General features: G+C 45.5%; 1 protein-coding gene and 1 long non-coding RNA gene across 12 annotated transcripts; one reads left to right on the top strand and one right to left on the bottom strand.

The window, feature by feature from the left end:
- Positions 1-846: 846 nt before the first annotated feature.
- Positions 847-7917, bottom strand: LOC124253775. 2 transcript variants are annotated; one of them, XM_046687607.1, is made up of 5 exons: positions 7379-7917; positions 6895-7333; positions 3921-3957; positions 3390-3473; positions 847-1303 (listed from the first exon to the last, which is right to left on the bottom strand). In XM_046687607.1, the coding sequence occupies exons 1-5, from the start codon at positions 7708-7710 to the stop codon at positions 912-914; spliced, it is 1284 nt and encodes a 427-aa protein (XP_046543563.1). In that variant the 5' UTR covers positions 7711-7917; the 3' UTR covers positions 847-911. The 2 variants fall into 2 exon arrangements, with proteins under 2 accessions (XP_046543563.1, XP_046543562.1); XM_046687606.1 differs by having other exon boundaries at positions 6895-7916.
- On the top strand, positions 4898-6024 carry LOC124253776. Of its 10 annotated transcripts, none has more exons than XR_006892290.1 (5): positions 4898-5028; positions 5175-5212; positions 5359-5378; positions 5689-5836; positions 5963-6024. It is a non-coding gene; the product is annotated as an uncharacterized LOC124253776 (long non-coding RNA). The 10 variants fall into 10 exon arrangements; XR_006892289.1 differs by having other exon boundaries at positions 4898-5066; positions 5193-5212; XR_006892288.1 differs by having other exon boundaries at positions 4898-5084; positions 5193-5212.
- Positions 7918-10549: the final 2632 nt, after the last annotated feature.

Here is a 10549-nt window from a genome sequence, read left to right as displayed (position 1 = left end):
ATACTTGTGTGATTTATATGGTTGGGAGAAAGCATACTTGTGTGATTAATCTGGGTGGGAGGGAGCATACTTGTGTGATTAATCTGGGTGGGAGGAAGCATACTTGTGTGATTAATCTGGGTGGGAGGAAGCATACTTGTGTGATTAATCTGGGTGGGAGGAAGCATACTTGTGTGATTTATATGGTTGGGAGAAAGCATACTTGTGTGATTAATCTGGGTGGGAGGAAGCATACTTGTGTGATTAATCTGGGTGGGAGGAAGCATACTTGTGTGATTAATCTGGGTGGGAGGAAGCATACTTGTGTGATTAATCTGGGTGGGAGGAAGCATACTTGTGTGATTAATCTGGTCTGGAGGAAGCATACTTGTGTAATTAATCTGGGTGGTAGGAAGCATACTTGTGTGATTAATCTAGGTGGGAGGAAGCATACTTGTGTGATTAATCTGGTCTGGAGGAAGCATACTTGTGTGATTAATCTGGTCTGGAGGAAGCATACTTGTGTAATTAATCTAGGTGGGAGGAAGCATACTTGTGTGATTAATCTGGATGGGAGGAAGCATACTTGTGTGATTAATCTGGGTGGGAGGAAGCATACTTGTGTGATTAATCTGAGCATATATGGAGTGTCCGGAAACCTGGTGTTTGTTCATTGACAAAGTATCGGGACTGTTCTGCATGTTGTGAGGAATTCAAGAGTGTCGACTGTGTTCTAAATTATACAGAAATATATATTCTGATTCCAGTATAATCCTTTTCCTGTCCTGTAGTCTATATTAATGTCGTTCATCGGCAGACTCGCTTGAATATACATTTAGTACACAAATCAGGGCGACAAAAACGGTATAACTGATTTAAATGTTTATTTAAACAAAGAAGAACAGCCAATATAACCAACACAGTGGTGCACATTACACCAGGTACATCTCCAAGTAGTTGTATCTGTCTTCCAGCACGAGTCCACAAGGCTTCGTCACACTCACAAACACCTGGTCTCCCTCCTGGAGCTGGAACACGCCCTGGACGCTGCTCGGAACGTTACAGTCTCTGTCAGCGTCACCACACCGGGACGACTTGTTCTCCAGCAGCAGCATGTCCTGCCCCTCCCGCGATCGATACACCTGCAGCAACAACACATGGTGCTTCGTCGCCGCGCTCGCCTCCGTGTCCTTGAACACGACTTTAGAGTTGATATAGTACAAGCCTGCACGTGTACACTGTATGCGCCTGCCGGTCGGGATGAGCGTCAGCCCGTTCATCAAGGCGTCCTTTTCCCTCCACTTCAGGACCTGATTTACACCCTCTGTGGGAGAAAGTAAATCTTCAGTTAGCTCAGTAGGGTTTATCAAGACCGGATGAAGAGATGACTGTTATTAAAAACCTTTCCCTGTCAGTAAGTCCCGGTAGGTCAGCCCTTTATTTTATAGGATATTTATATAGCGAACATATTCACGCAACTAGTACATGCTCAAGGCGCTGGAGTGTTACCTTCATCAACCTATGTCTAATTACTGGCATTCTTTTTTAACCAACTCAACTCCCTGGGGAGTATTCAACTCATGCAGCGTGTTAGGCGCAGCGAGTTTTCACACAGCCTCATCCTCACAAGGTACAAACTGGGTGAACTGGGCCACATAGTCCAATTAGTATTTTGTCCAATGGTACTGCATGTTACCATACCCACAACTAGGTGTCTGCACGTGTTCATGTGTCCACCATCTGGTCACCTACCGTCGGATGAGTGGGTTCTTTGAAGTGCACAGGGTTGTGTACTGCACACTAGGGGTTGTGACAACACTGTAAGAGCCTGCAAGTAATGTTAGCTCCAAGGATTTTACACTGATACTCTCCACACAAAGCTGCAATACATACTCACAATGGTTGTTACACGAGCACATATGTTCCGGTCGTTACTGACTGACTATCACAGCCACTTGTCAGTTACCAAGACTATCACAGCCACTTGTCAGTAGCCAAGACTATCACAGCCACTTGTCAGTAACCAAGACTATCACAGCCACTTGTCAGTAACCTAGACTATCACAGCCACTTGTCAGTAACCAAGACTATCACAGCCACTTGTCAGTAACCAAGACTATCACAGCCACTTGTCAGTAACCAAGACTATCACAGCCACTTGTCAGTAACCAAGACTATCACAGCCACTTGTCAGTAACCAAGACTATCACAGCCACTTGTCAGTAACCAAGACTATCACAGCCACCTGTCAGTAACCAAGACTATCACAGCCACTTGTCAGTAACCAAGACTATCACAGCCACTTGTCAGTAGCCAAGACTATCACAGCCACTTGTCAGTAACCAAGACTATCACAGCCACTTGTCAGTAACCAAGACTATCACAGCCACTTGTCAGTAACCAAGACTTGTCAGTAACCAAGACTATCACAGCCACTTGTCAGTAACCAAGACTATCACAGCCACTTGTCAGTAACCAAGACTATCACAGCCACTTGTCAGTAACCAAGACTATCACAGCCACTTGTCAGTAACCAAGACTACCACAGCCACTTGTCAGTAACCAAGACTATCACAGCCACTTGTCAGTAACCAAGACTACCACAGCCACTTGTCAGTAACCAAGACTATCACAGCCACTTGTCAGTAACCAAGACTATCACAGCCACTTGTCAGTAACCAAGAGTTCGTGTCTTGATTGTCAAGGTCGACACAACCTACCTGATATAGAGTTCGTGTCTTGATTGTCAAGGTCGACACAACCTACCTGATATAGAGTTCGTGTCTTGATTGTCAAGGTCGACACAACCTACCTGATATAGAGTTCGTGTCTTGATTGTCAAGGTCGACACAACCTACCTGATATAGAGTTCGTGTCTTGATTGTCAAGGTCGACACAACCTACCTGATATAGAGTTCGTGTCTTGATTGTCAAGGTCAACACAACCTACCTGATATAGAGTTCGTGTCTTGATTGTCAAGGTCGACACAACCTACCTGATATAGAGTTCGTGTTTTGATTGTCAAGGTCGACACAACCTACCTGATATAGAGTTCGTGTCTTGATTGTCAAGGTCGACACAACCTACCTGATATAGAGTTCGTGTTTTGATTGTCAAGGTCAACACAACCTACCTGATATAGAGTTCGTGTCTTGATTGTCAAGGTCGACACAACCTACCTGATATAGAGTTCGTGTTTTGATTGTCAAGGTCGACACAACCTACCTGATATAGAGTTCGTGTCTTGATTGTCAAGGTCGACACAACCTACCTGATATAGAGTTCGTGTCTTGATTGTCAAGGTTGACACAACCTACCTGATGTAGAGTTCGTGTCTTGATTGTCAAGGTCGACACAACCTACCTGATATAGAGTTCGTGTCTTGATTGTCAAGGTTGACACAACCTACCTGATGTAGAGTTCTTGTCTTGAATGTCAAGGTCGACATGAACAGCGGTTCTCTTGGGCATCTCTTTGTATCTCGCTGCAGATGCTGGGACATTATGTGAAAATAAAATAACTTTGTAAACAACAGAAACAATTTATAAAGTAAGTTTCAGACTGACCGCACATATAGCAACATTCCTGACTAATTATATGACTGAAATGTCTTCCATACCATAACTTCCTGTATTGTCTCTATATAACTAGTACGACCAGTCATTAGCGACATTATCGGTTGGTTTGGACGTTAAGTGTAAAGGTATCGACAGAAAATCGTCTAAGAGATCACAGAACAGAATGTTGTAGTTTATTTGCGTAAATGGATCAATGAGATTGACAGATGATATCTCCAAAATATTAAATATTTACAACGCCACCGATAAAAACACATTACATCATGACTTTTGTAAGTATCTATTCTGAATCATTGATAAGCGGAATATTACACAGTAAGGCGTTGGTTGTTATAGCAGAATAAAGTGTTGACGTGACTCACCAACTGCAAGGTCCTGCTTGTATCGCTTCAGGAAGTACTGAAACATAGATAACACATTCATCAGGACGTACTGAAACATAGATAACACATCAATCAGGTCGTACTGAAACATAGATAACACATTCTTCAGGACATACTGAAACATAGATAACACATTCATCAGGACGTACTGAAACATAGATAACACATCAATCAGGTCGTACTGAAACATAGATAACACATTCATCAGGACGTACTGAAACATAGATAACACATTCATCAGGACGTACTGAAACATAGATAACACATTCATCAGGACGTACTGAAACATAGATAACACATTCATCAGGACGTACTGAAACATAGATAACACATTCATCAGGACGTACTGAAACATAGATAACATATTCATCAGGACGTACTGAAGCATAGATAACACATTCATCAGGACGTACTGAAACATATATAACACATTCATCAGGACGTACTGAAACATAGATAACACATTCATCAGCTACAGCCTTACTGAAACATAGATAACACATTCATCAGCTACAGCCTTACTGAAACATTGATAACACATTCATCAGCTACAGCCGTACTGAAACATTGATAACACATTCATCAGCTACAGCCTTACTGAAACATTGATAACACATTCATCAGCTACAGCCGTACTGAAACATAGATAACACATTCATCAGCTACAGCCTTACTGAAACATTGATAACACATTCATCAGCTACAGCCTTACTGAAACATTGATAACACATTCATCAGCTACAGCCGTACTGAAACATAGATAACACATCCATCAGGTGCAGCCGTAGCATCAAGAGTTGTGTCAAATAAATAAGTACTAGTCACTGAATGATTGGGTTAGGATTAGTGTGAGCTGTTATGTCACCATGACAAACTAGGCCCCTTCAGCTGGGCATCAACCACAGTCTGCATGAAGGCTGGCACCTGGCCCCTGACACAGACATAACTACCTTCTGCATGAGTCGCCGTGTGATACTTGGTCGGCGTGTGGTACTTGGTCGCCGTGTGATACTAGGTCGCCGTGTGATACTAGGTCGCCCTGTGATACTTGGTCGCCATGTGATACTAGGTCGCCATGTGATACTAGGTCGCAGTGTGATACTAGGTCGGTCCGCGTGATACTAGGTCGCAGTGTGATACTAGGTCGCCGTGTGATACTAAGTCGCAGTGTGATACTTGGTCGCCATGTGATACTAGGTCGCCATGTGATACTAGGTCGCAATGTGATACTAGGTCGCCATGTGATACTAGGTCGGTCCGTGTGATACTAGGTCGCCATGTGATACTAGGTCGGTCCGTGTGATACTAGGTCGCCATGTGATACTAGGTCGCCATGTGATACTAGGTCGCCATGTGATACTAGGTCGCCATGTGATACTAGGTCACCGTGTGATACTAGGTCGCCATGTGATACTAGGTCGGTCCGTGTGATACTAGGTCGCCATGTGATACTAGGTCGGTCCATGTGATACTAGGTCGCCATGTGATACTAGGTCGCCCTGTGATACTTGGTCGCCATGTGATACTAGGTCGCCATGTGATACTAGGTCGCAGTGTGATACTAGGTCGCCATGTGATACTAGGTCGCCGTGTGATACTAGGTCGCCGTGTGATACTAGGTCGCCATGTGATACTAGGTCGCCATGTGATACTAGGTCGCAATGTGATACTAGGTCGGTCCGTGTGATACTATGTCGCCATGTGATACTATGTCGCCATGTGATACTATGTCGCCATGTGATACTAGGTCGCCATGTGATACTAGGTCGGTCCGTGTGATACTAGGTCGCCGTGTGATACTAGGTCGCCCTGTGATACTTGGTCGCCATGTGATACTAGGTCGCCATGTGATACTAGGTCGCAGTGTGATACTAGGTCGGTCCGCGTGATACTAGGTCGCAGTGTGATACTAGGTCGCCGTGTGATACTAAGTCGCAGTGTGATACTTGGTCGCCATGTGATACTAGGTCGCCATGTGATACTAGGTCGCCATGTGATACTAGGTCGCCATGTGATACTAGGTCGGTCCGTGTGATACTAGGTCGCCATGTGATACTAGGTCGGTCCGTGTGATACTAGGTCGCCATGTGATACTAGGTCGCCATGTGATACTATGTCGCCATGTGATACTAGGTCGCCATGTGATACTAGGTCACCGTGTGATACTAGGTCGCCATGTGATACTAGGTCGGTCCGTGTGATACTAGGTCGCCATGTGATACTAGGTCGGTCCATGTGATACTAGGTCGCCATGTGATACTAGGTCGCCCTATGATACTTGGTCGCCATGTGATACTAGGTCGCCATGTGATACTAGGTCGCAGTGTGATACTTGGTCGCCATGTGATACTAGGTCGCCATGTGATACTAGGTCGCCATGTGATACTAGGTCGCCATGTGATACTAGGTCGCCATGTGATACTAGGTCGCAATGTGATACTAGGTCGGTCCGTGATACTAGGTCGCCATGTGATACTATGTCGCCATGTGATACTATGTCGCCATGTGATACTATGTCGCCATGTGATACTAGGTCGCCATGTGATACTAGGTCGGTCCGTGTGATACTAGGTCGCCATGTGATACTAGGTCGCCATGTGATACTAGGTCACCGTGTGATACTAGGTCGCCATGTGATACTAGGTCTGTCCGTGTGATACTAGGTCGCCATTTGATACTAGGTCGCCATGTGATACTAGGTCGCCATGTGATACTAGGTCGGTCCGTGTGATACTAGGTCGCCATGTGATACTAGGTCGCCATGTGATACTAGGTCGCCATGTGATACTAGGTCGGTCCGTGTGATACTAGGTCGCCATGTGATACTAGGTCGGTCCGTGTGATACTAGGTCGCCATGTGATACTAGGTCGCCATGTGATACTAGGTCCCACCAGCCGGGTATTAACCACAGTCTGTAGATGAAGCCTGGCACCTGGTCCCTGACATAATTACCTTCTGGATGAGAAACGTCTGGTTCTCGGAGCAGCACAAGTTTCCCCCGTCGTCCATATGGAAGTTGTAAATGTTATCATGTCTGTCATCTTCAGTAAGATACACATCCTTACACTCCAGGCAGTTGTCCCCTCGGGAGACTGACGCTGGACTCCGGGTTGGAATGCCGCAACTTACGACTAATATTGTAATAAAAAGTAAGATGTCCAATGTGGAAAATATGATGACAATTTTTTTCCAAAAAGAATCATTTTTCAGTGAGGGTTTTTCGCAGTGGTCCTCGTTAAGTCCAACTTCTTCGCTCTCGTGCATGTAAACCTTTGCCGCACCATTCTGTACCTCAACATGTATGGGTACCTTGTTGGGAGTAGTAGGTCCACGTCCGTCTACAATAACACCATTAAGGGGGTAAGTGTCCTCGGGGAAAATGGGTAGATCTAGATCCCTATTCTCGACCACCCTACATGAATTCACAGTTTCATCCGTGGGTGGTTCCTGAGTATGACCATTGTCCAACAGAGGTGTGGTACTGTCACTAGAATCTTTACTGTCTGATGAACTATCAGATCCTGTAGATACCCCACTGTCGACGTTGTTGTCAGATGAACTATCAGATCCTGTAGATACCGCACTGTCGACGTTGTTGTCGGAGTTACTCGAGCTGGCGCCGGAGTCGTCCCCGTCTTTGTGTTCACTCCTAGTGAATTTAGGATACAGACCCCCATTTTCAATGCTATAAGGTTCCCCAATACCTGATTTCTCGTGGATCTTGAATGACCCGAGGGTAGATTGTGCATTTTGAAGATCAACCGCCATGTTCAACGGGCGATTAGTCTTCCGTGTGCGAGTTGGGCTCTGTTGTGTGAATGTTAGATCTATGTTTGCAGCCAGCCAATGACTGTGCGCTGTGTTCTCGTCGCAGCAACCACCGCACTGCTCAGGTTGTACCGCCCCCTGTCCCGCGTCAGCTACAATAATACACTCGACGAATGCACGTCTGTCCTAGGTTTTCCTGTCTAGTATCTGAAGTGACCTATCAGGGCACAGACTGGGGAGGGTTTTGTTAAGGGAATACCAGCTATTTGCGTGAGATTATATTCACAAGTCAGCGATACACACGTGATCAGAGTGAGACATTCTTCACACAAAAATAACCGAACTGCATTTCAAAATAAGAGGTCGCGGAAAGACCCAAGATGTATTGTCCGTCAACTACATATCTTTGGGTCGTTTTTAACTTACTGACATTGTAACAGAAACACTTGACTGTGATGATCTTCACAGCAGTTGTGACATATGAAGAAAACAGGGTTATAGCGAAACAGTGTTGTCATTATCAACGACGGTTGTGTAAACCTGTAAACGGTATGCATTTTCTGTTCAGGCTTGGTATCTGATACCACAACGGAAAGCTGAACAAAATACGGTCGATATGCCCTGGCTTAATGCAGAACAATGAAATACAGTCGTCAGCCTAGCTCTCCCGTACTGTGCCACTCCTCCATTACATGGACCTATAAATACCAAACTCTCGGGGAATAGGAATTTCCAAGTTTGTGACGCACGAGTTACGTCAGGATATCAGCCCCGATCTAACCAGTACAGCTGTGTAATTCCGGTGGTATTCAGCACACAATATGTTGGCAGGCCGGATACCTGTCGCCGGTGGTATTCAGTACACAATATGTTGGCAGGCCGGATACCTGTCCCCGGCGGTATTCAGTACACAATATGTTGGCAGGCCTTATACCTGTCACCGGCGGTATTCAGTACACAATATGTTGGCAGGCCTTATACCTGTCCCCGGCGGTATTCGGTATACAATATGTTGGCAGGCCTTATGTACCTGTTCCCGGTGGTATTCAGTACACAATATGTTGGCAGGCCTTATACCTGTCCCCGGCAGTATTCAGTATACAATATGTTGGCAGGCCGGATACCTGTCCCCAGCGGTATTCAGTACACAATATGTTGGCAGGCCTTATACCTGTCCCCGGCAGTATTCAGTATACAATACGTTGGCAGGCCGGATACCTGTCCCCGGCGGTATTCAGTACACAATATGTTGGCAGGCCTTATACCTGTCCCCGGCAGTATTCAGTATACAATATGTTGACAGGGCGGATACCTGTCCCCAGCGGTATTCAGTACACAATATGTTGGCAGGCCTTATACCTGTCCCCGGCAGTATTCAGTATACAATACGTTGGCAGGCCGGATACCTGTCCCCGGCGGTATTCAGTATACAATATGTCGGCAGGCCTTATACCTGTTCCCGGTGGTATTCAGTACACAATATGTTGGCAGGCCTTATACCTGTCCCCAGCGGTATTCAGTACACAATATGTTGGCAGGCCTTATACCTGTCCCCGGCAGTATTCAGTATACAATATGTTGGCAGGCCTTATACCTGTCCCCGGCAGTATTCAGTATTCAGTATGTTGGCAGGCCGGATACCTGTCCCCGGTGGTATTCAGTACACAATATGTTGGCAGGCCGGATACCTGTCCCCGGTGGTATTCATTATACAATATGTTGGCAGGCCTTATACCTGTCCCCGGCAGTATTCAGTACACAATATGTTGGCAGGCCTTATACCTGTTCCCGGCGGTATTCAGTACACAATATGTTGGCAGGCTGGATACCTGTCCCCGGTGGTATTCAGTATACAATATGTTGGCAGGCCTTATACCTGCCCCAGGCAGTATTCAGTATACAATATGTTGGCAGGCCTTATACCTGTCCCCGGCAGTATTCAGTATAAAATATGTTGGCAGGCCTTATACCTGTCCCCGGTGGTATTCAGTACACAATATAGTGGAAGGCCTTATACCTGTCCCCGGCGGTATTCAGTACATAATACGTTGGCAGGCCTTATACCTGAGGTAGGATGCTAGTTTTATCTAAGGGTAACTATTTTTACAATGTTGTTATATATATATTTTCTAGTTTTGCTAAAAATAGATCCCGATATCAAATATTTATTGAGTCTCATTTTTCATTTTGATATTCCACAAGCATATCAGTTGTCACACAATTGCATGTACATATTTGAACATTTGGCCTGTTTCAGTATCGTGTAGTTCATTAGAGCTCTGAAATTCCGGGTTATCTACATGTTTGTCCGCAGGGCTTGGAAGAATTTTGGACGTGTCCAGAACCACACTGTGTGGCAATGGCAGTTTGACTCTAACATAGTGTGGAGGTCACCTCTACTCTCACACACCGTGTGGCAATGTTAGTTAGACTCTCACACAGTGTGGCAGTCACCTCTACTCTCACATACCGTGTGGCAATGGTAGTTAGACTCTCACACAGTGTGGAAGTCATCTCTACTCTCACGCACTGTGTGGCAATGGTAGTGAGACTCTCACATAGTGTGGCAGTCACCTCCACTCTCACACACCATGTGGCAATGTTAGTTAGACTCTCACACAGTGTGACAGTCACCTCTACTCTCACACACTGTGTGGAAATAGTAGTTACACTCTCACATAGTGTGGCATGCACCTCTACTCTCACACACTGTGTGGAAATAGTAGTTACACTCTCACACAGTGTGGCATGCACCTCTACTCTCACACAGTGTGTGGCAATGGTAGTTCAACTCTCACATAGTGTGGCAGTCACCTCCACTCTCACACACTGTGTGGCA

Source organism: Haliotis rubra, unplaced genomic scaffold (genome assembly GCF_003918875.1).
Source record: "Haliotis rubra isolate DU_JTF1 unplaced genomic scaffold, ASM391887v1 Scf551, whole genome shotgun sequence".
NCBI classification, from domain to species: domain Eukaryota; kingdom Metazoa; phylum Mollusca; class Gastropoda; order Lepetellida; family Haliotidae; genus Haliotis; species Haliotis rubra.
This window is presented reverse-complemented; position numbering and strand designations above follow the sequence as displayed.

What these genes read in the sequence shown, in the direction of transcription:
- LOC124253775 (XM_046687606.1), bottom strand. Translation starts at nt 7,710, where the DNA reads ATGGCGGTTGATCTTCAAAATGCACAATCTACCCTCGGGTCATTCAAG. An exon ending in CAAGCAGGACCTTGCAGTTG is followed by an intron (nt 3,474 to 3,920) that starts GTGAGTCACGTC and finishes ATAATGTCCCAG; the next exon opens with CATCTGCAGCGAGATACAAA. An exon ending in AGACAAGAACTCTACATCAG is followed by an intron (nt 1,304 to 3,389) that starts GTAGGTTGTGTC and finishes TTTCTCCCACAG; the next exon opens with AGGGTGTAAATCAGGTCCTG.